The sequence below is a fragment of the Bos grunniens genome, chromosome 14 (assembly GCF_055505025.1).
Source record: "Bos grunniens cultivar Pamir isolate PY7600 chromosome 14, Bosgru_T2T1.0, whole genome shotgun sequence".
Lineage (NCBI taxonomy): Eukaryota > Metazoa > Chordata > Mammalia > Artiodactyla > Bovidae > Bos > Bos grunniens.
The window spans coordinates 9188842-9216501 of record NC_141178.1 but is presented as its reverse complement, the minus strand read 5'-3'; the positions used below and the strand labels follow the sequence as shown (position 1 = coordinate 9216501).

At 38.1% G+C, this 27660-nt stretch overlaps 1 protein-coding gene and 1 pseudogene across 15 annotated transcripts in view; both read right to left on the bottom strand.

Annotated features, from left to right (window-relative positions):
• The window catches only part of SLC26A7 (solute carrier family 26 member 7), a 184819-nt gene that overhangs the window by 23718 nt on the left and 133441 nt on the right, over positions 1-27660 (bottom strand). For 12 of the 15 annotated variants that reach the window (XR_015140475.1, XM_086335892.1, XM_086335891.1 and 9 more), the window contains 4 exons: positions 25208-25314; positions 21778-21844; positions 16320-16457; positions 10158-10203 (listed from right to left, as the gene is read on the bottom strand). Coding sequence is in view for 14 of the 15 variants with exons in the window: in XM_086335892.1 (XP_086192018.1) it covers positions 10158-10203; positions 16320-16457; positions 21778-21844; positions 25208-25314 (358 nt within the window). In the remaining variant the exon portion in view is untranslated. Of the gene's footprint in view, positions 1-10157; positions 10204-16319; positions 16458-16875; positions 16933-21777; positions 21845-25207; positions 25315-27660 lie in introns of those variants that run through there. The other 3 variants (XM_086335902.1, XM_086335903.1, XM_086335901.1) reach the window with 2 other exon arrangements.
• Positions 18557-19788, bottom strand: LOC147359022 (serine/threonine-protein phosphatase PP1-gamma catalytic subunit A pseudogene; annotated as a pseudogene).

The window sequence follows — 27660 nt, the reverse complement described above, 5'->3', positions numbered from 1 at the left end:
GCTTGAAAATATTTACACCGTGGAAATTGGCAAGTGCAACAAATCACACTTCTCTACCACCCCATGCCATAGTCTCCACTCCAAGAGCTTTTTGGATTTACCAACACATCATTATGTAAATCATTATGTAACTCTTACTAAACACCAGGAAAATAATCAGTAATTTTTAAAAAATTCAATAGCTTGGATTAAATAAATGACTTACACCTCTGACATATTTAGCAATAGATCTTCAAATGACAGTGATGATGTAATTTGATAAAAAAATTAATGAAGTCTTTTTTTCCATCTCCTTATAGTCTTTTATAGTACAGTACATACAAAAAAGCTAAATCTAAAATTCCTAGTCCAAAAATTTATGTAGAAAAAGTTATCATTAATATCTAATCCACCCAAATTAAATTATGAATTCTTTGAGATCTTTAAGCCTTATCTTTCAGATGGTTAAGCGTCTGCTTACAATGTGGGAGACCTGGGTTCGATCCCTGGGTTGGGAAGATCCCCTGGAGAAGGAAATGACAACCCACTCCAGTACTCTTGCCTGGAAAAATCCCATGGATGGAGGAGCCTGGTAGGCTGCAGTCCATGGGGTTGCAAAGAGTCAGACACGACTAAGCGACTTCACTTCAAGCCTTATTCTTCATTTACTAGAAAACATAATTGTCATTGGTAAAACTGAATATAATTCAATATATACTCAATATAATCCAGAAAAAATTAACAACTATTTTATTTATAATTGCTTTTCATGAAGGAGATACATAAATTATTATCTGCAACTAAATTTACGACATGCATTCTATCATCCCTATTCTTTAACAAGCCAAACATGGCTAATCAATCACGGTACTTTTTCCCAGTCAGTTCAAAGAAGACCCTAGAATTTCTATCAATTCAGTGCTTCAGAAAGTCACTACTAGTTCATAAGCAATTTTACTTGTCAATCTGAACTTAATAATCCAGTGAAAAAACTATGCATATTATTTAGAGAGATTGATCACTAACCTAAATGACTAGGAAATGGTGGTAAATGGATACAGAAAATTATTTAACAAAGGTGTTTTTTTTCTTTCCTATCCTATTTATTTCACTTATAAATTATACTTGCCGTTCTCTATATTTTCCTGTAGTTGTTTCATAATTTAAGTGATGATAGATTGCTAACTAAAAATGTTTGGGTTTAATCAAAAGTGAAACAAAACTTTTTCTTTTGTTTCAGAATGTGCTTGCTTTGTCCTTCATTTTTACACCTGAGGTTCCTCTTTTGTGTTCCTTTAACCAAAATGGATGCACATTTTCAGACTGTCCAAAAGAAATAAAAGAATTGTGCCATGTAGTTGTGGATAATAATGTAAGTAAGCTTTTTTTTTTTAAGAGAAGCAGTTCATCTTTTTTTTTTTTTTTTTGTAAATAAAAAAGACATTGTTAATGGCAAAGTTACCAATTCCCTCAAGTGAAAATTTAAATACAATGGACATTTCTGAAATCTTTCCAAAAATAAGTGAAGTTTTCTTTTATATACTATCCTCTCAGTTCTGTCATTGTGCTGATTCTATGACTATTAATATACACTTGTGTTCTAAGCTTCTGAGTAAATCAGTCAGTGCAATAAAATTCATACTGTTGTAGAAAACTGAATGAACAGCTAATATGCCATAAGCAAAATGAGGTAAGTTTGGAGCATCTGCAAAGGGGATAACTAATATATACTCATGGGGGATGTGGTAAATGATGAGCTTTATCTACAAAAATCAAAGAAAAATAAAGAAAGAAATTAACCATCAGGTGTGGGTGGATGATTAACTCCAGACTGTGCAAGCCAGCTCTCCCCTGTGGAATATTCATTAACTTGTTTAATTAAAAAGTATTCATAGATGCATAATTTAGGAGTGCTTTTTTATACTTCAAAAAGTTTCTGGCAGTTTGTGAATTGCTCATAATTCTTTAAAAGAAGGCGTTTTCTGTTGATATCAAGTAATTATTGAGAAACAGATTTATATCTCTAACTTCTAAAGAAAATAAGGAATCAGAAATATTTAGAACAAACCAAAACACTATCTTTGGAAAACATGTGTACATATTATTGTGTACATTATCTCTTTTATTCATTCATTCAAGCAATTGGTTAATATACATGTGGCGTGTGCTTACTCTAAGTGCTGTCCTAAGAAATACAAGTAGAATGATGGACAAGAGAGATAATGGTCCCTACTCTCAGTAGACTCACAAGTAAACTGAGAAACCAGTCAGTTGCACTAGTAATCTGAAGTGTTACCAAGGCTGGAAAATTATGCAGAAAGCGCTCAGGAGGTACAGGAAAGACCTGATATTGTAGAAGAAAAATGGCCCCCAGTGATGTCCACAGCTTAACCCCTAGAACCTGTGGAATATGTTGCCTTACATGGCCAAAGGAATGTTGCAGACTTGATTAAATTAAGAATCCTGAGATAAGAATCCTGAAACCATAATCACAGAAAACTAGTCAATCTAATTACATGGATCACAGCCTTGTCTAACTCAGTGAAACTAAGCCATGCCCTATGGGCCACCCAAGATGGGCGGGTCATGGTGGAGAGGTCTGATAGAATGTGGTCCACTGGAGAAGGGAATGGCAAACCACTTCAGTATTCTTGCCTTGAGAACCCCATGAACAGTATGAAAAGGCAAAATGATAGGATACTGAAAGAGGAACTCTCCAGGTCAGTAGGTGCCCAATATACTACTGGAGATCAGTGGAGAAATAACTCCAGAAAGAATGAAGGGATGGAGCCAAAGCAAAAACAATACCCAGTTGTGGATGTGACTGGTGACAGAAGCAAGGTCCGACGCTGTAAAGAGCAATACTGCACAGGAACCTGGAATCTTAGGTCCATGAATCAAGGCAAATTGGAAGTGGTCAACCAGGAGACGGCAAGAGTGAATGTCCACATTCTAGGAATCAGCGAACTGAAATGGACTGGAATGGGTGAATTTAACTCAGATGACCATTATATCTACTACTGTGGGCAGGAATCCCTTAGAAGAAATGGAGTAGCCATCCTAGTCAACAAAAGTCTGATATGCAGTACTTGGATGCAATCTCAAAAATGACAGAATGATCTCTGTTCATTTCGAAGGCAAACCATTCAATATCACAGTAATCCAAGTCTATGCCCCAACCAGCAACACTGAAGAAGCTGAAGTTAAACGGTTCTATGAAGACCTACAAGATCTTTTAGAACTAACACCCAAAAAAGAAGTCCTTTTCATTATAGGGGACTGGAATGAAAAAGTAGGAAGTCAAGAAACACCTGGGGTAACAGGCAAATTTGGCCTTGGAATACAGAATGAAGTAGGGCAAACGCTAATAGAGTTTTGCCAAGAGAATGCACTGGTCATAGCAAACACCCTCTTCAAACAACACAAGAGAAGACTCTACACATGGACATCACCAGATGGTCAACATTGAAATCAGATTGTTTATATTCTTTGCAGCCAAAGATGGAGAAGCTCTTTATGGTCAGCAAAAACAAGACTGGAGGCTGACTGTGGCTCAGTTCATCAACTCCTAATTGCCAAATTCAGACTTAAATTGAAGAAAGTGGGGAAAACCACTGACCATTCAGGTTCAGTTCAGTTCAGTTCAGTCACTCAGTTATGTCTGACTCTTTGCAACCCCATGAATCACAGCACACCAGGCCTCCCTGTCCATCACCAACTCCCAGAGTTCACCCAGACTCACGTCCATCGAGTCAGTGATGCCATCCAGCCATCTCATCCTCTGTGGCCCCCTTCTCCTCTTGCCCCCAATCCCTCCCAGCATCAGAGGCTTTTCCAATGAGTTAACTCTTTGCATGAGGTGGCCAAAGTACTGCAGTTTCAGCTTTAGCATCATTCCTTCCAAAGAAATCCCAGGGCTGATCTCCTTTAGGATGGACTGGTTGGATCTCCTTGCAGTCCAAGGGACTCTCAAGAGTCTTCTCCAGCACCACAGTTCAAAAGCATCAGTTCTTCAGTGCTCAGCCTTCTTCACAGTCCAACTCTCACATCCATACATGACCACAGGAAAAACCAAAGCCTTGACTAGACGAATCTTTTTTGGCAAAGTAATGTCTCTGCTTTTGAATATGCTATCTAGGTTGGTCATAACTGCTTTCCAAGGAGTAAGTGTCTTTTAATTTCATGGCTGCAGTCATGACCTAAATCAAATCCCTTATGATTATACAGTGGAAGTGAGAAATAGATTTAAGGGACTAGATCTGATAGATAGAGGGCCTGATGAACTATGGAATGAGGTTCGTGACATTGTACAGGAGACAGGGATCAAGACCATCTGCATGGAAAAGAAATGCAAAAAAGCAAAATGGCTGTCTGGGGAGGCCTTACAAATAGCTGTGAAAAGAAGAGAAGTAAAAAGCAAAGGAGAAAAGGAAAGATATAAGCATCTGAATGCAGAGTTCCAAAGAATACCAAGGAGAGATAAGAAACCCTTCCTCAGCGATCAGTGCAAAGAAATAGAGGAAAAAAATAGAATGGGAAAGAATAGAGATCTCTTGAAGAAAATTAGAGATACCAAGGGAACATTTCATGCAAAGATGGGCTCGATAAAGGACAGAAATGGTATGGACCTAACAGAAGCAGAAGATATTAAGAAGAGGTGGCAAGAATACACAGAACTGTACAAAAAAGATCTTCATGACCAAGATAATCATGATGGTGTGATCACTGACCTAGAGCCAGACATCCTGGAATGTGAAGTCAAGTGGGCCTTAGGAAGCATCACCACTAACAAAGCTAGTGGAGGTGGTGGAATTTCAGTTGAGCTATTTCAAATCCTGAAAGATGATGCTGTGAAAGTGCTGCACTCAATATGCCAGCAAATTTCGAAAACTCAGCAGTGGCCACAGGACTGTAAAAGGTCAGTTTTCATTCCAATCCCAAAGAAAGGCAATGCCAAAGAATGCTCAAACTATTGCACAATTGCACTCATCTCACACGCTAGTAAAGTAATGCTCAAAATTCTCCAAGCTGTGAACCGTGAACTTCCAGATGTTCAAGCTGGATTTAGAAATGGCAGAGAAACCAGAGATCAAATTGCCAACATCCACTGGATCATAGAAAAAGCAAGAGAGTTCCAGAAAAACATCTATTTCTGCTTTATTGACTATGCCAAAGCCTTTGACTGTGTGGATCACAACAAACTGTGGAAAATTCTGAAAGAGATGGGAATACCAGACCACCTGATCTGCCTCTTGAGAAACCTATATGCAGGTCAGGAAGCAACGGTTAGAACTGGATATGGAACAACAGACTGGTTCCAAATAGGAAAAGGAGTATGTCAAGGCTGTATATTGTCACCCTGCTTATTTAACTTCTATGCAGAGTACATCATGAGAAATTCTGGGCTGGAAGAGGCACAAGCTGGAATCAAGATTGCCGGGAGAAATATCAATAACCTCAGATATGTAGTTGACACCACCCTTATGGCAGAAAGTGAAGAGGAACTCAAAAGCCTCTTGATGAAAGTGAAAGTGGAGAGTGAAAAAGTTGGCTTAAAGCTCAACATTCAGAAAACGAAGATCATGGCATCCGGTCCCATCACTTCATGGCAAATAGATGGGGAAAGAGTGGAAACAGTGTCAGACTTTATTTTGGGGGGCTCCAAAATCACAGCAGATGGTGACTGCAGCCATGTAATTAAAAGACGCTCACTCCTTGGAAAGCAGTTATGACCAACCTAGACAGCATATTCAAAAGCAGAGACATTACTTTGCCAACAAAGGTCTGTCTAGTCAAGGCTATGGTTTTTTCCAGTGGTCATGTATGGATGTGAGAGTTGGACTATGAAGAAAGCTGAGCGCCGAAGAATTGATGCTTTTGAACTGTGGTGTTGGAGAAGACTCTTGAAGGTCCCTTGGACTGCAAGGAGATCCAACCAGTCCATTCTAAAGGATATCAGTCCTGGGTGTTCTTTGGAAGGAATGATGCTAAAGCTGAAACTGCAGTACTTTGGCCACCTCATGCGAAGAGTTGACTCATTGGAAAAGACCCTGATGCTGGGAGGGGTTAGGGGCAGGAAGAGAAGGGGACGACAGAGGATGAGATGGCTGGATGGCATCACCATCTCAATGAACATAAGTCTGGGTGAACTCCGGGAGTTGTTGACGGACAGGGAGGCCTGGCATGGTGCAATTCCTGGGGTCGCAAAGAGTCGGACATGACTGAGCAACTGAACTGAAGTGAACTGAAGTTTAGTTAGAGAGATACACATTCAATAAGCAGCATACAGACCCCCTCAGAAAGCAAGAGTGGGCCTCAATTTCTTCATCAGTAAAACTAAGAGTATCCTATTACCTATTTGAAAATGATAATTACCATTTATCTATTTCATCCATTTAGAAGAATATCCTTTGAAAACTTGGAAGTGCTATACAAATATCAGCAGTGTTAATTTTCATTCACTGACCAAGTGTTCACTGGACAATGAAGGATAATGCATGGACATTAAAAATGCATCTCTTCCCTTAAAAATATAATTAGGAAAATGTGCATGAATAAAACAATTTTATTAGTATATAAAGTGATATGTGATGGAGTGAGGCATGTGGTAGTCTCTCCATGTTACCAAATTTCCATTTTACAGCTGAAGGAACTGAATGCTAAGCGGCACTTCATTGTATACTTGCCTCCATGGATCTGGTTGACTTCCTTTTCTACCTAGTGAGTTTGCCAAAGAATACGTCCCTTTGACTTACTTTTCTTCTCTATTAAACCTTGAAGAAAGTGTAATATTTGGATTGGCAAACAAGTAGATGGTTCTAGAAGGGAGAATATGAATAAAGAATTTAAATCCAGGTTCACTGGGACAACCCAGAGGGATGGGATGGGGAAAGAGGTGGGAGGGGGGTTTGGGAAGGGGGGACCCATGTACACCCATGGCTGATTTATGTCAATGTATGGCGAAAACCACCACAATATTGTAAAGTAATTAACCTCCAATTAAAATAAATAAAATTTTTTTAAAGAATTAGATCCAAGAATGATTAAATTAGGTGTAGGAGCCATGAAAACTGATTCATCTGACTGGTATAGAGAACTTGTGCAATGTGTAGTAAAAGGGAAATCAGTTTAAGAAGATACGGAAGGGTTTTAGGTATCAGACTGAGGACTGGGCACTTGATGCTCTGAAGAGATCACTAATGCATAAGAAGTTTTTTGTTTTCTTTTAGGATTAGTCTGTCATCACAGAATGGAATAAAGCTAGGATGGCAACTGCATCTCAGCTTGTGTGTCAGTTCAGTTCAGTCCAGTTGCTCAGCCACGTCAGGCTCTTTGCGACCCCATAGACTGCAGCATGCCAGGCTTCCCTGTTCATCCCCAACTCCCAGTCAACACCAGCCATTTGTAAGAGCTTATTACAGCTCCCTGTTTAGAAGATTCTCAGGTTACTTTGGCTCATAGGAGGAAGTGCCTTGATCAATTAATTTTATCTTCTGTAATCACAGGAAACTGGATGTTCTCTACTTATGGAGTAAGACCAAGACTGTCTCATAGCAGAAAAAAAATAGGAAAGTCATACTAATCCATCTTGAATACGGTTAAGGACAAAATCAGAGTAACAGAAGTGAAAATGTAAACACAACAAAACCAAGAATTATAGGTTTTACTATTTAAACTTTGAGAGGAAATCAAGAACATGAGCAATAAAAGAAACCTGAGCATTTAAAGCACAGGGAAGTGACAGCTGGATGCTGTTCCTGAACAAGAGAGAGAGGTAGGGGAACTCAGGATACTCTGGAGTGTCAGAAGAGAGAGAAGGAGGATACCAGGAAAACATTCTAGTCAACCAGTCCTAACTACTATAAAAGGGTAACTGGGTACCAAAGGTTTCCCAGGGACACAGCAAGGGTGACCATGTCGATCAGCTATTGCTCTCTGCAAAGTGGGCCTGATCTAGGGATGCAGAGGTGAGAATGCCCTTGTAAACTTTTCAGGCTAGCAGAAGAGAAAGACTTGCAAAAAACAACCATTAAATGAGTGCAATACCAGGATCATATAAGCATCCTTTCAGAGCACAAAGCAGAAGAAAGTGAATTTGTCATGAGAAATCAGAAAAGACCAGAGAAGCTAGCATCTGACTGCTATCCTGTTGATGCGGGCCATGGAATTAATTTGTACATTTATATGATATTTATTTTATCCTATTCTATATTTATACATTTATTTAGAGTACTTTAAAGTAATATGACAGATACTATAATATATATTTATATATAAATGTTCCACATGTTCTTTTATCCACTGTACTTCTAAAAAGTATTAATTTTCCTGCATTTGGGAGGATTATAAACAGTTACTATGAACAATCTTGTATATGTTTCCAGGTGCAGATATTAAGAGGCTCCTTTACTACTGTCTTTAGAAGAGCCAAAATCAGTATGTCAGCTTTTCCTGCTTTCTTTTTTTTAAGCTTATATAATAGAATTTGAATTTTATGTTTTCCTTTGCCTTTTCATTTTGGCCCAGTTACATTTATGACTCATCTAGTTTTCATTATTATATATGTGTACCATATAATAAATATATCAACTAAAAATTCAAATGTATAAATATTCCATACTTATACATACCAGCTAACTTTTTTTTTTTTATATGAACTGTTTCCAGGTTTGGATAGTTAAAAACAATACTGTTTGAACATTCTTGTTTATGTAACTTGTTAAAATGTAAACTGGGTGTGGAACTGCCGGTTTGTGTATCTCGTGTATCTTCAACTTTAGATGATATTACCAAACTGTTTTCCAAGGTAGTTTCTACAGTTTACACTCCCACCATTGCAAAAGACTTTCTGTTGCTCTATATCCTCACCAATACTTGGTACTGTCAGATTTTAAAAAACTATCAATCACATATATTGTGTTATTTATTGCAAAGTTAATCTATATTTCCTCAAGTATTATGAATAACATCGGTGAGTTTAAGTAAGCATATCTGCATATGCTCATTAGTAAATTTGAAAATGTCTTTTTTTGTGGAATGCCTGTTCATATCTCTTGTGCAGTTTTCTAACAGGTCATCTGCCATTTTTACTCCTTCATATGTTAGGGAGTACAATTCTTTCTCCATTTTATAAATTACGTCTATCTTCTTTTACTCTGGCTTATCTTTTCATGCTTCATATGATGACATTTGGTAAACAAAACTCTTCATAATCTAGTGAAGTTTAAGGATAATGTTTAACATTTCTTGTACATATTCTCCTATATTTTCTTTTAAATTTATAGTTTGTCTACCACTCTTAGGACTTTGAGCTGGTACTGACTTGGGGGATGGGATGGGATGGGATAGGATGAAGGTCTAATTCCATTTATCATGGGTGTGTGATTGTCTCATCATTGTATATTAATGACAGTCTTTTGCTCACTGCTCTGCAGTGCCACATTTGTCACAAGTAAAACACCAATATACGTGAGCTTTTCCTCACTTTTGTGTTCTCTGCTCTGTCCTGTTGACCTGTTCATTTATCTCTGAACCAGTAGCACACTGCACTGATTATTAGGGCTTTATAATACATTTATACATACATAAGTATTAATTGATCAAGGGACTTGTTCATATAGTTCAACAGCTGTGCCTATTCTTGGCCATTTGAGTTTTGTACAAAATTTAAAATGATTTTATCAACTGCCATTAAAACGTCCTATCAGAATTTTAATTGTGACTCAGTTTATATCTATAACAAAATTTGAGAATTGACATCTTTTCAACGTTGTGTATTCTGATCGATGGACATTGTATTTCCTTCCATTTTAAAAAATACCATTAATTTAAGTGTTTCAGGTATTCGTAATGCCTCATAATAAATTTTTATACTTTCATCCTTTGTAGGCTGACACATCTGAACTTAATCTCTAAAATAAGTTAGGAGTGTGAGGAGGAAGACAAAGAAGAGAAGGAGGAATGGGGAGGACAGAGTAGGAGCAGAGGAGAGGAAGAGGAAGGGAGGGAAACAGCCAAGTGGACAGAACAGGCGAGAAGCAGGGAGGAAAGTGGAGGCAGAAGCAGACGAGGAGAGAGGAAGGGGAACAGAGGCAGGAGGCCACAAGGAGAAGGCAAAGGTTTCATCTTCTGTTCTGTAGTCAAGTCAGAACTCTTAGATGTCCTGTACGCTAACTCACCATTGCAAACGCCACTCAGAGAACTGACCAATGTGCTTTGTTCATACTGAAATAAAAACACATAAGAAGGTGAATAACATTATAAAAACTCATTTCTGTCCCTAAAAAAGAACATCATTCTTTTCTCCACAATAACAACAAAAAAAATAGTCTCCAATAATTATTTTCTCTAGCTTTTTTTTCAGAATGATAAATACAACAAACGGAAATAATAAGTTAGCTCTAAGTTTATGTTAGCTCAGTTGATAATTTGTCAAGTCAGACTCTCTTTTTCAGAACATTTTCTGCAAGATTGTTTTGATGTTTTTTCATCAGGAAGTGAACATTTACATGTGTTTTTCATGTATGTATCCAATCAGAAATTAACCTCATTAGCACAGCACTCAAAGAGAGAGCCACCAAATGTATATTTCATATTTTACAAAAGTCAGCTATTCATTTAGTATGAGGTCCATGCATGTTGCTATAAATGGCATTATTGTAATTTTTATGGCTGAGTAATATGAAGTAAGCCAGACAGAGAAAGATAAATATCATATAATATCACTTACACGGGGAATCCAATCAAAAAAATGATAGAAAGGAACTTACATACAAAACAGAAACAGACTCACAGACATAGAAAACAAATTTATAGTTACCAATGGGAAAAGGGTGGGGAGGGATAAATTAGGAGTTTGCAATTAACAAACACACACTCAGTTCAGTTCAGTTCAGTCACTCACACACTACTATATATAAAATAGATAAGCGACAAGGACATACTGCATAGAACTGGGAACTATACTCAATGTTTTGCAATAACTTATAAGGGAAAAGAATCAGGAAAAAAAGATGTATATGTAACTGAATCACTATGCTGTACACCTGAAACTAACAAACCATTGTAAATAAACTATACTTCAATAAAAATAAATAATTTTTTAAAAAATTAGCTGTTCACCTGAAGCTTCATGAAAATGTCCTAGAAAAAAATTCCAGTTTATGGAAATGCTGGAGAATGAAAATTACTTTATATCCTACAATTAAATTTTTTTGAAATTAAAAATAATTGATGCCTTTAAAATTAAAACATGCTATATATTTCTCAAAAATGTCTTATTGTTATTACTGTTCATGATGATAGCAATTGTTATTACTTGAGTACTTACTATATACTAAGAACTTTACATTAATCATTTAATTCTCAGAATAATCCTATGAAGTTACTGATATCATTTTCCATATGAAAGTCAGAAAAATTTTAAATGTGGAAGACTTCTAATGATGGAAATGGTTAAACAATTTGACCAAAGTCATAAAGCTAGCAGGAATTGAGTTAAAACCTAAGTTCATGTCTTTCAACGCTGTACCTCTTGCTCCAAACTGCTACATTATACTACTTTCCCATTAAATCAGTTTTCATCTTGGAGGGTGACCATAGAATATTAATTTCCCTTCTTAATACCCACTGTGTGTGCGTGTGTTAGTCGCTCAGTCATGTCCAACTCTTTGCGACCCCATGGACTGTAGCCCACCAGGCTCCTCTGTCCATGGGGTTCTCCAGGCAACAATACTTGAGTGGGTTGCAATGCCCTTCTCCAAGGGATCTTCCCAACCCAGGGATCAAACCCTATCCAGGGATCGAACCCGTGTCTCTTAGGTCTCCTGCACTGGCAGGCGTGTTCTTTACTACTAGCGCTACCCGGGAAGCCACTGGTACTGCACCCAGTGGCACAGCTTATATATTTTAAGTTTGATTCTGACAGTTACCAAATAATTTTCCCCAGGTTATTTTACATTTCTAAGTCTCAATCTTTTTTTCTTTTTGTAACATTCAGATAAAGTCAGTTACATCATGGGGCTGACGACAAGTACCCAGGTAAAGAGACGAGCCCCTGAAACACAGCCAATGAGTGTGAGTTTCCTTTTTCTCCTCTTAAAAATGCCTTGTCTGAAACCTCTTCTGCAGAAGAATTTCAAATTATTTATACAAATACTCCACCCTCAAGAAGGTGGAGCATGACTTCACATTCCCTAAATACAAGCTGCACACAGTGACTCGCTTTCGAAGAGCACAGCATGCAAAAGGGGAGATAAAGTAATTTTATAGGGGAGAAACCTGACAAATACTACTTCATCCAGAAGATCGAGATTAATATCTACAGTGAGAAATAGTGCTGATATTATGTACCCTTGATACAAATGTGATGAAAATGGCACTTCACCTCTATAGTTTTCTTCCTAAAAAAACCCCATATTCCCAGTGCTATCACAAGAAAAATAAGACATAATTCCAACAGAGGGGCATTCTACAAAATATCTGACCAGTACTACTCAAAATTGTCAAGACCATTCAATAAAGGGAAAGCCTAAGAAACTGTCACAGTCACGAGGAGACTAAGGAGACAAGACAACTAAATGTAACGTGATATACCAGATGGAATTCTAGAACAGAGAAAGGGTATCAGGTAGAACTAAGTAAATCTAAATAAAGCATGTGTGCTAAATCGCTTCAGTCCTGTCCGACTCTACGCCACCCTATGGACCATAGCTCGCCAGGCTCCTCTGTCCATGGGATTCTCCAGGCAAGAATACTGGAGTGGGTTGTCATGCTCTCCTCCAGGGGATCTTCCTGACCCAAAGATCGAACCCACATCTCTTAAGTCTCCTGCACTGGTAGGTGGGTTCTTTACCACTAGCACCACCTGAGAAGCCCAGATAAAGCACGGACTCTTCTTAATGATAATGTATCCATATTGGCTGATTGATTATAATAAATATGTCACACTAATGCAAGATGTTAATAATAGAGGAAACTGTAATGTGGGGTATATATAGGGACTCTCTCTATATATAGGAACTCTCTATACTAACTACTCAATTTTTCTGTAAATCTAAAACACTGTTTCAAAAACAAAGTCTAGTTTTGAAAAACACCTTGCCTGAGCAAAAGAAAATTTTAGATAAATGGTAGATTGAAACTTCTCTTGCAAGGTGAGAGCACAAAATAGTAATGAATAGTGAATACCTGTAGCTCTATATAATAATAAGCACAAATCCATCAAACACTAGCAGCCTGAGATCCTTCTAAGCTTCTGTATTCAGGGAGATATTTAATGGTGATATAGAGGCTCAGTGGTAAAGAATCCGCCGGCCAGTGCAAGAGACACAAGACACGCGGGTTCAATCCTGGGTCGAAAAGAACCCCTGGAGTAGGAAATGGCATCCTGCTCCAGTATTCTTGCCTGGGAAAACCTGTGGACAGAGGAGCCTGGTAGGCTATAGTCCATGGGGTCTCAAAGAGTTGGACACAACTGAGCATATAGGAAGTATAGCAATATAAAAGTATATCATTATATAACCTAACAGAGGATCCTTTTTCAATTCGTGTTTTGAATGGGATGTGAATCTTCCTGATCTGAAGTGTTTTAAATGTCCTTCCATCACCACCATCTGTTGAAAACACAGCTGTCAGAGAAGACAAAATCGAGGCCCTGGCAGAGCACTCCAGTTGAAGGCACAACTGTGGACTGTTATGTGCAGCCTGATAAAGGGAGGCAAAACTGCAGCAGCGATTAATGGCTGCAGACATCTCCCTCTTAAGATGGAACTTGGAGTAAGTGCATAGTCCTCAAGACAAGTAGATGTCCTTGACAGCGTCTGACAAGAATAATACGAAATGCCCCAAAGAGCACTCAAGCTCAAGACTATCCTTTTAACCATTCCAAATAAAGGTTTATCCCAGGTTCCTCTGAGAGCAGGGCTTTCAGATTGCCATCTGAATCCTTGGTGTTCCTTTAAAACTCACAACATACAAATATACATACAATATTTGCATCATTATCATTATAGTGGAACACAGTTTCAACAAATTCTTCCTCACCATCATAAGTTCTGAGTTGAAGAATCCTTTTGAGTGCCTTCATCTACTAATAACCTAAATTCAATGAACCTTGTTTGATTTTTAGACTCAATTTTCTGAAATCCCAAGTGGGTAAAATCATTTATGTGGAAACTTCTCACAAAAGACTGTGTTAGTGAGATTTGTTTCTAAGGTAACAATATACTAAAGGTAAACACATGTCATTTTGCAATTTCTGAAAACAGGTTGGAGCAACCTTAATCTTGCAGGAAAATAAGGAAGAGACTATCAACTATTGATAAATAACTAGTAATAAGAATTGCCATGTCAGGTACTCTACTAGCAATGATAAAGCCCACAATTTAGTATATTATTTCAAGAAGTAAGTTTACATTTTGGAAAAACAAGACCACAAACTTCTTGTAATTAATTAGTTAATTGTAGTTAATTAGGTTACATGAAGCTCTAGACAGATTTTCCCATAATGCTGTTATACATGGTGGTTATGAGCTTAAAGTCAGCCACAAGAACATACCTGTCTCATATACAGGTCTAGAATGGCTTTGTGATAAAAAAACAGGCCTAATATATTAATACAACTTGAACAATTAGGTATATATCTCCCCCTTTAGCATAAGAGCAAATTCTTTTCAACCCAAAATCACAGGTGGTGGCTCCTAATATTCTGATGAAAGTGACATCTAAAAGAGCTCAGTGAGTGGTAAGAAGGACTGGAGATACACAGGCAGGGCCAGTTTTGTGGGCTAGAGTTCTGTGCAGTCACATAAGACCTCAAGCTTAGAAGGGTCTCTCATTTGAATTAATGCTATGTTGACACCATTTTGAAATTCCTAACAACTGTTGAACAAAGAACTTCACACTTTCATTGTGAACTGTGCCCAGCAAATTTCATATCTGATCTTATATCTAGAGTCTCTGTAGTGTGGATCAGCATGAGGCCCAGGGGTAGACACATAAAGCTTCAGAGACAGGAATGTGGAGTTAGTTCCTGAGATACCAGAAATGGGAGGACCAGGGTCTCCTATGCATCTGACTGACAGAGATAGTATATGCTCAAGGATACAAGAGAAAGAAGAGAACTTTGTGATCTACAACAGTCAAGAAACTCTTCATTGAGAGGATATTATTTGCACTCAGTCAAACTAGTAATACTAGCTAAGATTTTAGAGTATTAAGTAGGCCAGGAACTATCTAACTTCTTTGTATATATTAACTTATTTTATTGTTGATAGTACTGATTAGGAAACTTAAATAGAAAAGATTAAATACTTTGGTTAAGGTCTAATACTTTGGCCACCTGATGCGAAGAGCTGACTCATTTGAGAAGACCCTAATGCTGGGAAAGATTGAGGGCAGGAGGAGAAGGGGCGACAGAGGATGAGATGGTTGGATGGCATCACCAACTCAATGGAGATGAGTCTGAGTAAACTCCGGGAGTTGGTGATGGACAGGGAGGCCTGGCGTGCTGCAGTTCATGGGGTCACAAAGAGTCAGAGACAACTGAGCAACTGAACTGAACTGAAGGTCTAATAGCTTTTAAGTAGCTTACCCAGGCAGTTTAGCTCCAAAGTCCACGCTTTTAACATTGCAGAGGCCTTAAAGATTCAAATGATTACGCATAGCTCTTTCTCATGCACATTTTATTTGTTATCTCTATTAACTGAGATAATTTGTGGAGATAAAAAATGATGGCAATTTAAGACAATGTTATCATAATGAGGCCCACAGTTTATACCTCTTTGAGTCATCTACTATATTCTCTTTTGGAGGTAGACCTAACTCTTCTTTCTCTTGGTAAAAATATCCTTTAAGTGAATTGTCTTATTTATTCCTCCCAGGGTTATAGCACCTAGTACATAGGCTTCCCTGATAGCTCAGCTGGTAAAGAATCTGCCTGAAATGTGGGAGACGTGGGTTCGATCCCTGGGTTGGGAAGGTCTCCTGGAGGTGGGCATGGCAACCCACACCAGTATTCTTGCCTAGAGAAGTCCATGGACAGAGGACCCTGGGGTCACAAAGAGTCAGACACAACTGAGCGACTAAGCACAGAATAGCACAACACATATGTCCTTTAGACATTTGCTGAATTAATGAGTAAATGAACAAATGAATGAACAAGAGTGATTACCTAAAGACTAACTACAAACCAAATAAAAATTATAACATAATATAAGATTTTACTGAGGGAAGAGGCCTCTAAACATTTTTATAATGTATTATATATACATGATTCCTTTTTGGGGTATCAAGATATAGGATTACCTGTAGCATAATATAATCAAAAGAGTTGACCTTACCTTTCTGATTTCATCAAGTGGTTGGTTTCCAATATTTTCTTTTTGGATTATGTTCATTATATCATTATGGAACTTCTTTGCATTCAGAAAAACAAGCGGGTTGTTTATTGAGATAATTTTCACCTGCTGCAGGCTTTCCTTTTAGAGGAAACAAACGAATAGATTCAGAGTTCTGAATGAAATAAATCCTACAATGAATTGAAACCCTGTAAGTACAAATGTCACTCAATCATGATTGACAATTTCTTTGCTGATGTTTTCATTATTAAAAAATTTTGGAGGATTAAATATACTACCATATGTCTCAAGGAAAATATGTACTTCTTTACTAAGAAACATTAGCAACCATTAGATAAGTCTGTAGACTTTCAGAAAATACCCCTTATTCCTACTGAGTTTTGGGGAGGCAAAAGACTATCAAAAGAGTATCAGAAAGACTTATCCTCCTAAAAGTACCTCTTCCACTCAATCCAGATATTTAAAATTCCTTTACCTAGCCATCCCATAGCTTTTAAAATGAAAATATGGCCTGAAAGGTCAACTGTCAATCATTTACCTCATATTGATGTAGCCTTCCTTTGCCTGGAAGTCACCTTACAAGTGACTGATAGTTCTAATTGGGAGAAAGAAACCAACAGGTATTATCAGGAAGGTAATTTCACTTTGGGCAGGCCTAGATTATGGATTGCCAGGATGTAGACAAGACATGAAGAAATGGAGAAGGAAAAATTTCAATACAAAATTTGTCTGCTGCAGCCATTTGCCCAGGTCTTCCTGGCAATACCATCTTTGCCATGACCTTGGGCTTCCCTGGTGTCTCAGATGGTAAAGAATCCACTTGCAATGCAGGTGATCTGGGTTCAGTCCCTGGGTTGGGAAGATCCCTTGGAGGAGGGCATGGCAAACCACTCCAGTATTCTTGCCTGGAGAATCCCCATGGACAGAGGAACCTGGCGGGCTACAGTCCATGGGGTCACAAAGAGTCAGACACGACTGAGCGACTAAGCATAGCACAGCACCCTGACCTTTGGAGCAGTGGTCTATCTTAGAAACTGAGAGAAACGGGAGCTCTATGAAATGATAATTCCTTACCAACTAAATAAAGCTGATTTATTTACAGACACATACAGACAAGAGAGAGAAAGATAGGAAAATAATAGATAATGTGAATTTGGATTATTCATTTAACCTCTCTTAGCTTCCTTGTTTTTTAAAGTAGGTAATTTTTTTTAACAAGTTCATCATTAAATAATTCTGAATTCATTTTTCCCACATGGTATTGTACATGGTCATCTGGTGAAACTGCATTCCCTTTTTTAAAACAGATATTAGTTTTAAAAAGTCATAGATACTGTGAGTTCTGTAGAAACTGGTGCATAGTAAGTTAGTTGCTTTGTTTTGACTTACAAGCTTCAACTTCATCACAGAATAAAGAATGTAGGCCAAAGAAAGCATAATCAGTCACACATATAGAACAGTATTGTTTTTACAATTTTGAAGCTTTCTGAATGGACAGGTTCAGTCCTGATGTAATTGTAAAAAGATTACTTAATGAATAGACTGAAAATACTACAAAATGTTATTAACTTTAATCATTAGTAGTGTAAACAGGCCTATGTTATTAATTGCTATTCAAACTTAAAAACCTATTTTTGGATCCCCAAGAAGGCAGCAGGGATACACAATCATGTCACCTTGTACTAAGGAGAGTGTCCATATATATTTCAACAGAATCTTTGGTTTTAGGAAAGAATCACAAACATTTAAAATAATGGCTTTAATTGTCATTTAAGTGTATCACAGGGGAAAGTGTACTTTAATTAAATATACATACAAGTGATGCTGGCAAGGTTGAAAGTTACTCTTAATTTTGATAACTCTAAAAACTAGTTTGTACATGACAAGACAAGAAAAAGAGCAATTTCTTTGGAGCAAGCAAACAAAAGGTTCACAGTGTTTTGTATCCAACAGTATGAGTTTTATGACAATAACATGCACACACTGAGCATCCTAGATCTCTCTTTATATCCTAAAGAAAATGGGTATTTACATTATTCATGAGCTGTACCAAATTTAAAGAAAGCTCAATTGTACACTCACCCCTTAGTCAGGATAAACTGTCCTGGGGTGTACAGCTTTAGCACTACCATTAAAATTGTTTGCAAAAGGAACAGAGAACTCAACAAAATAACACATCTTTCCTTGACAGCGGGGAATCTTTTATTTGCTGTTAAAATCAACAAATACTACTGATAAAGTAAAAACTGGAACGGGGCCCACAAACCTTATTTAAGTACGCTGACCTATACACATTACAGCTTTAAAAATAAAAGCTATATATGTTACAAGCCCCGACTAGGCAGTGTCAAAATGACATTTATTGCTTTGCTTGCTTTGTGATCATAGCCCTTGGAGGTATTTCATGTCTCGGGGCACTTGACTTCTTTTTCTCTGCAGGCTGTAAAATCTGAAGAGAACACATTAGAGTCGCATCCATACTCATCATGGCACCGGCTTTGTCAAGCTCTCCACAATAACTGAATGCAGAAAACAGAGTGACCAACTGTCTGCAGAAAACGTCTATGCATTGTCAGCCACCCGATGGGCTCTACATACAAGATCCAAATCACGCTTATGGAGAAATTTGCAACCACTTCCGCACCAAGTGCAAAGCACGACCCCCTGTCATTTTCAAACCCCAGCCAAAAACATCCTTATCTGGGTCAGACCACAAAAGATCACAAAGACAATCTTGTTCTGGGTCACCGATTGGCTGCATAATTCACCAAATCCACTCCATAGATTGGAGATCTGGTGATAAACCTCCGTGACAGCAGAATATTTTCTCATCCAGGATGACTACTATCCATAAACAGGTAAAGTAGTCTGTGAACGTTTTCCCTACTTCAATGTTATATCTTCTTTTAATTCATCATAAAATCCCTAAATTCTACTAATACCGTCACATTCGTGGTTTCCTCCGAGAAGAAAACAATCTAGAGATATTTGATTTTGTAAGCCAGTAAGAGGCAGAGAGTGTCCAATGACTGCTTTCCCTTGTTCACATAGTCCCCAAGAAACAAGTAATTGCTTTTGGAGGGAAACCACTGTACTCAGAAAGTCACAGCAAATCATATAGGATTGCCCACGGATATCACCTCATATTTTGAACGGTGTAGGACAGTAGGCTGACTGAGAAAGCTCTCTCGGGACTTTAACAATCACAGTCCTCTGATTTCCTGCCCCTGTAGCTGGACGTTCTCGCCAGGCTTGGACCCTCTCGCTTGGAGCAGCCATTGGATGATGCTGTCAGTGCTGTTCATCCAGATCCTCCATCGCCTTCCGATGCCCGCCCTCCCGCAGCAGCACTGCCGCTGGCTCCGCCGGGATCCTCACTTCCTTTCCCGTCCCAGCAGCGCAGAGACGGTGCTGCAGCCTTGCAGAAACCACAGCCGCCCCCCCATCACCCACAACGGCTCTGCTCGTTGCCTCCTCCTCCTTCCCCTACTGGAATCATGAGAGCTAAAGCAGGTACATTTTTAAACCGGATAATCTCAAAAAGTTTCTATAGCTACACAACTGTTTAAGCTCTAGAAAGTGAGGAGATTTGCCACAACTAAACAATTCAAGAAAATAAAAACCTTTATGTTACCCAAGGAACTTTTAATAAAGAGGAAATCTCTTACAAGACAAAATCAAACATTCGGCCTGTGGTGTTTAGTTATGACAAAGCCCCTGCATCTTAGATTGTCTCGTTAATCTCACCATATGATTGCACCAGTATGTTTTGAGTTAGTATGCTTTTTAAAGATAGGCATTTATTAAAGAATGGAGTTGGGCCAGAAAAGAAATTCTCAATAGAGCTGAAGTCCCTGAGTGGAAAGAGACCTTCCAGATTCTTTCACCTAAAGAAGGAGAGGGAGAGGGACAGACTCTTAGCTGCTTCAAAGCTAAGAATGTCAAGGCTATGGTACACAGCTGCATGTGTGGGGTGGATACACAGAGGCCTGAGTCAGTCTGGGACTTGGCACCTGAAAATTTTAAAGGAAGAAAAAAAAGGGACAGGAAAGAAAGAAAGGTAACATTGGTGGAAAACTTGAGTCTGGGACACCTTCAAAGTCTTTGAACTCTGATGGCTTTCTATGAAGCAAATCTTTCCATACTTGTTAAAAACACAAGCCATTTCCCTGGGGGTCAGAGAAGGACTCCTGTTGCTTACTTTTTACTTCCAGTCTACTCAGAAATACCCTGACACTGATCCTTCTGGTAGGAGTTTAGTTCTGTCTGTTCTGAGGACAATCATGAGGTATTAAAACAAGTAAAAATGAAAAATAAAGATAAAAAAGGTTAGTCAAACATCACAAGGCAGTTTCAAAGTAAGGCCAATTTTTTTAACTGACAAGAATCTCAGTCAACATTTTCTTTCTTCACCTTTTAAACTTGTGTCGTCCTTCAGAACAAGAAGCTGGAATTCAAACGCAACTGGCCTGCCTAGACATGGACTGCGCGCGTGCCTGCCAAATCACTTCAGTCGTGTCTGACTCGGTGCAACCCTATGGACTGTAGCCAGCCAGGCTCCTCTGTCCATGGGATTCCTCAGGGAAGAATACTGGATTGGGTTGCCATGCCCTCCTCCAGGGAATCTCAGACCCAGGGATCGAACCTGCGTCTCTTACGTCTCCTGTCTGGGCAGGTGAGTTCTTTACCACTAGCGCCACCTGAGGGTGGGATAATTTATATAAGTTATTTCCTTAAAAAGGTGTCCACTGTGCAAGAAACCAAGCCTAGAGTCATTAATTACACTCTGCTGATAATAAGATTCATTGACTGTGTTAACAAATACCATGATCCCACTTTTCTTTATTCCCTTTCCCATTCCCCATTTTCTGCCATCATTTAATTTGGAATAAACTATTAGTTTAGTTTGACTGTTATATGTCAAACTAAACTAATAGTTGGGACTTCCCTATAGCTCAGATGGTAAAGAATCTGCCTGCAATGCAGGAGACCCCTGGGTCAGGAAAATCACCTGGAGAAGGAAATTTCAAATCACTCCAGTATTCTCGGAGAATTCCATGGACAGAGGAGTCTGGTGGGCTATAGTCCATGAGGTCGCAAAGAGTCAAACACGACTAAGTGATACACACACAAACTAACAGACACATCAAATGGAAAACAGGTTTCCAAATACCCCAACTAATCTGGACCATGATTCTACTGTATTTTTATGTGCCATGTTATTCTCTTATTTGAATGCTGATACAAGATTTCTGTTGTTGTTCTACTGATTTGTTGCATGTTGACTGCCATATATGTAGTGGTCAGATATACTTTTAAAAGTTCAAACTAATCAAAAACAGAATTATCATTGTAAAATTAGTAACTTATCTGCTTCTTATACCTTGAAACTATCTGACCTACAAAAATTATTAATTACACAAAGGAAAAGGAAACTTACATCATCCATTTCTGTCTTCACTTTAAACTCCATCTCTTTCATATTTTTTGTACTCAGAGTCTTTGCTCTAGAATGAAAGCATATATAAAATATATAATTTCCAAGTTACTACATTAACCACAACAAACTAAAAAGGATGAGTCACTTTATTATAACAATTAGAAAGTATCCAGAGTGGTTTCCATGCTACATCCCAACTGTTCATAAGACACTGGTAAATGTGTATCTCTGTGGGATCCTCAGAAATAAAGTAACAGCTGCTGCTGCTGCTGCTGCTAAGTTGCTTCAGTCGTGTCCGACTCTGTGCAATCCCATAGACGGCAGCCCACCAGGCTCCCCCATCCCTGGGATTGTCCAGGCAAGAACACTGGAGTGGGTTGCCATTTCCTTCTCCAATTCATGAAAGTGAAAAGGGAAAGTGAAGTCGCTCAGTCGTGTCCGACTCTTGCGACCCCATGGACTGCAGCCTACCAGGCTCCTCTGTCCATGGGATTTTCCAGGCAAGAGTACTGAAGTAGGGTGCCATTGCCTTCTCCGAAAATAACAGCACAGACATCTAAACTGAGATTTTTAAAATGTAATTTATCTCACCTGGACTCCCAGCTATCATATCTTTAAGGCATAGGAGGTAAATTGACAAAAAAGAGTGAGGAATAAGGGAAAAGGCTAGGAAGCATATGGTTTTTCAGAAATCTTATGTAAAATACAGGAAGTAAAAAGGGAATCAATAACAAGATAGGATCAGATAACAATGTGCATATATATATATATGTATATATATGTATATATATATATATATATGGGGGGGGGTAGAGAGAGACTCTATAAGGAGTTCATGATCTGAGCCACAGTCAGCTCCCAGTCTTGTTTTTGCTGACAGTATAGAGCTTCTCCATCTTCAGCTGCAAAGAATATAATCAATCTGATTTTGGTATTGCCCATCTGGTGATATCCATGTGTAGAATCATCTCTTGTGTTGTTAGAAGAGGGTGTTTGCTATGACCAATGCATTCTCTTGGCAAAGCTCTGTTAGCCTTTGCCCTGCTTCATTTTGTACTCCAAAGCCAAACTTGCCTGTTACTCCAGGTGTTTCTTGACTTCCTACTTTTGCATTCCAGTCCCTTATGATGAAAGGACATCTCTTTTGGTATTAGGTCTCCTACACCTTCATAGAACTGTTCAACTTCAGCTTCTTCGGCACTGGTTGTTGGGGCATAGACTTGGATTACTATGATATTGAATGGTTTGCCTTGGAAACAAACAGAGATCATTCTGTAATTTTTGAGATTGCACCCAAGTACTGAATTTCAGACTCTTTTGTTGACTATGAGGGCTACTCCATTTCTCCTAAGGGATTCTTCCCAGCAGTAGTAGATATAATGGTCATCTGAATTAAAATCGCCCATTCCAGTCCATTTTAGTTCACAGATTCCTAAAATGTCAATGTTCACTTTTGCCTTCTCTTGTTTGACCACTTCCAATTTGCCTTGATTCATGGACATACATCCAGGTTCCTATGCAATATTGCTCTTTACAGCATCAGACTTTACTTCCATCATCAGTCACATCCACAATCGGGCATTGTTTTCACTTTGGCTTCGTCTCTTCATTCTTTTTGGAGTTATTTCTCCACTCTTTTCCAGTAGCATATTAGGCATCTACTGACCTGGGGAGTTCATCTTTCACTATCATATCTTTTTGCCTTTTCATACTGTTCATGGGGTTCTCAAGGCAAGAATATGGAAGTGGTTTGCCATTCTCTTCTCCAGCGGACCACATTTTGTCAGAACTCTTCACTATGACTCGTCTGTCTTGTATGCAGGTCAAGAAGCAACAGTTAGAACTGGACATGGAACAAAGGACTGGCTCCAAATTGGGAAAGGAGTACACCAAGGCTGCATACTGTCATCCTGCTTATTTAACTTATATGCAGAGTACGTCATGTGAAATGTCGGGCTGGATGAAGCAAAAGCTGGAATCAAGATTGCCAGGAGAAACATCAATAATCTCAGATATACAGATAACACCACCATTATGGCAGAAAGTGAAGAGGAACTAAAGAGCCTCTTGATGAAGTGAAAGAGGAGAGTGAAAAAGTTGACTTAAAACTCAACATTCAAAAAACTAAGATCATGGCACCTGGTCCCATCACTTCATGGCAAATAGATGGGGAAACAATGGAAACCATAAAAGACTTTCTTTTATTGGGCTCCAAAATCACTGTAGATGGTGACTACAGCCATGAAATTAAAAGATGCTTACACTTTGGAAGAAAAGTTATGACCAACCTAGACAGCATATTAAAAAGCAGAGACATTACTTTTCTGACAAAGGTCCATCTAGTCAAAGCTATGGTTTTTCCAGTAGTCATGTGTAGATGTGAGAGTTGGACCATAAAGAAAGCTGAGTGCTGAAGAATTGATGCTTTTGAACTGTGGTGTTGGAGAAGACTCTTGTGAGTCCCTTGGACTGCAAGGAGATCCAACCAGTCCATCCTAAAGGAAATCAGTCCTGAATATTCTTTGGAAGGACTAATGCTGAAGCTGAAACTCCAATATTTTGTCCACCTGATGCAAAGAACTGACTCATTTGAAAAGACCCTGATGCTGGGAAAGATTGAAGGAAGAGAAAAAGGGGACAAGAGAGGATGAGATGTTTGGATGGCATCACTGACTCAATGGACATGCATTTGAGTAAACTCCGAGAGATGGTGATGGACAGGGAGGCCTGGCATGCTGGATTCCACGGGGCTGCAAAGAGTCAGACGTCACTGAGTGACTGAACTGATCTGAACTGATAGACTCTATAAAGATTGAATCTATAGAGATAAAACTTTAATTTTTAAGAATATATTATTTTACAAAGAATTTCAAAAGAAGGATGAGATGTGAGTAGAAGCTTTATCAAATGGTGAACATTGAGAAAACAGAAAAATAATCAAAATATGGAAGGGCTTTATAGATGTTTAGTAAAAAACAAAAAGAATGTACTTTTTAATAAGCTATGTAGAAAAAGTAGGTAAATTAATACAACTTCAGAAAAGTTAAATTTATTGAGGTTATTTAACTTTTCAAATGATTACATTGCTATATGGTTTGTGTCTCATTAGATACTATAAACATTCCCTTAATAAAAAAAAAAAGTAACTCTAATGCAGTATATGGCAATGATGCTAATTTATTCACTTTAATAGATTTTATATATTCTATTTTACAGCTATAACAAAATACTTCTCCTCCATTAAGGCCATTTCTTCTCCATTAAGACCAACATTGTTATATATCACATGTAGATAAAAATATTCTCTTTCTAGCTCTAAATCTAAAAACATGAGATTATAATACTATCTATTCCACAGAAATAAAAGTACCTGACAACACCATATATTTGCTGCTGTGTCAGAATATACAGCATTTAAATAATATCTTACCTTGGGAAGCGACCAATCACGATAGCTGTGGTACACACAACACCAAACAGCAGCCCAACATTGGCAGCAAAACATATTGTGAATATGTATGTGCTGACCCATATGCCCTGAAAGAGAACAGGAGACAGGATACATGCGTCCTTTGGTATGCTCATCTTTCTCCCAATTGCTAAGTTCCTCACAGTCTTGTTCTACAACATTCCTGTGATGAAATCTCTCAGCGAGAATAGAGGACTACGTGGATGTGGAGTACATCTCTCTCCACAAATGCATCAGGAATACATCTTCAGATGTAGAAGATCTCGCAGAACACGAGCTGAGTACTGGCAGGAGTCCCTGACCAGGACCAGGAAAGGAATACACAGATCCACACAAAACGAGGACAGGGAATCCTGGTGAGCAGAAGTCCACGGGGTCACAAAGAGTTGGATACAACTTAGTGACTGAACAAGGACAGAAGAAGAAGAGAGAAAGAAAGGGCCTGAGAAAGAATTCTGTAGCAATTATAGTTGAAAACTTCTCCAACATGGGAAAGGAAATGGCCAAACAAGTTTAAGAAGCACAGAGAGTTTCACATAAAGATAAACTCAAGGAGAAACACATCGAGACACTTATTAACCAAACTAACAGAAATTATACCCAAAGAAAAAAAATACTAAAAGCATCAAGGGGAAAAGCAACAGGTAAAATAAAGAGAAATCATATAAGGTTAATAGCTGATCTCTCAGCAGAAACTCTGTAGGCCAGAAAGTAGTGGCAGGATTAGACCTAAAGTTACGAAAGGAAAAAACTTACAATCAAGATTTCTCTACCTAGCAAGGATTGCATTCAGATTTGAGGCAGAAACCTAAAGTTTTACAGACAAGCAAAAGTCAACAGGATTCAACACCACCAAATCAGCTACACAACAAATGCTAAAGGGACTTCTAAAGGCAGGAAACACAAGAGAAGGAAAAGACCTACAAAAATAAACTCAAAACAATTAAGAACACGCCCAAAGAAACATATATACCAATAATTACTTTAAATGTAAATGGATTAAATGCCTCAACCAAAAGACACAGACTGGCTGAATGAATACAGAAACAAGACCCCTATAGATGCTCTCTATAAGAGACCCACTTCAGACCTATGGGCACATACAGATTGAAAGTAAGAGCATAGAAAATGGTATTCCAGGCAAATGGAAATCAAAAGAAAGCCAGAGTAGCAATTTGCATATCAGACAAATAGACCTTAAAATAAAAAACATTACAAGAGGTAAGGAAGGATGATACATAACAATCAAGCTATCAATCCAAGAAGAAAATAGAACAATTGTAAATATTCACGCACCCAACATAGGAGCACCTCAATACATAAGGCAAACATTAACAGACATAAAAGGGAAATCAATAGTAACACAATAATAGTAGGGGATTTTCCACCAATGGACAGATCATCCAGGCAGAAAATTAATAAGGAAACACAAGCTGAAAATTACACATTAGATCAGATGAACCTGATGGATATCTTCAGAGCATTCCATCCAATGCAGAAGAATACACTTTCTTCTCAAGTGCACATGGAACATTCTCAGGATAGGCCACATCTTGGGTCACATATCAAGCTTTACTAAATTTAAGAAAATTGAAATTGTAACAGGTATCTTCTCTGACCACAATGCTATAACAGTTGATATTAATAATAGGAAAGAAACTGTAAAAAAACATACACATGGAGATTTAAACAATATACTTCTTAATAGCCAAAAGGTTACTAAAAAGATTTCTTAAATATCTATAGACAATGACACTGAAAACCAAAACCTATTGGGAAGTTCTAAGAGGGAAGTATATAGCAATGCAATCCTATCTCAAGAAGTAGGAAAAAATATCAAATAGACAACCTAATGCAACTGGGAAAAGAACAAAAAACAAACAAAAAACACAGAAAGTAAGTAGAAGTAAATAAATCATAAAGATGAAAAGAGAAATAAATAAAAAAGAAATGAAAGAAAAAATGCCAAAGATCAATAAAACTAAAAACTGGTTCTTTGAGAAGAAAAACAAAATCCATAACACATTAGACAGACTCATCAAGATAAAAAGAAGGAAGACTCAAATGAACAAAATTAAAAATGAAAATGAGAGATTGCAACAGACAATACAGAAATACAAAGGATCATAAGAGACTACTACGAGCAACTATATGCCAATAAAATGGACAACCTGGAAAAAAATGGACAAATTCTTAGAAAATTACAACCTCTAAGACTGAACAAGGAATAAACAGAAATACAAACATATCAATCTCAAGCATGGAAATCGAAATTGTGATAAAAAAAGACATCTCCCAAAAAACAAAACCCAGAGCCACATGGCTTCACAGGTGAATTCTATCAAACGTTTAGAGAAGAGTTAATGCTGTTTCTTCTTAAATTCTTCCAAAAAATTGCAGAGGAAGGAACACTA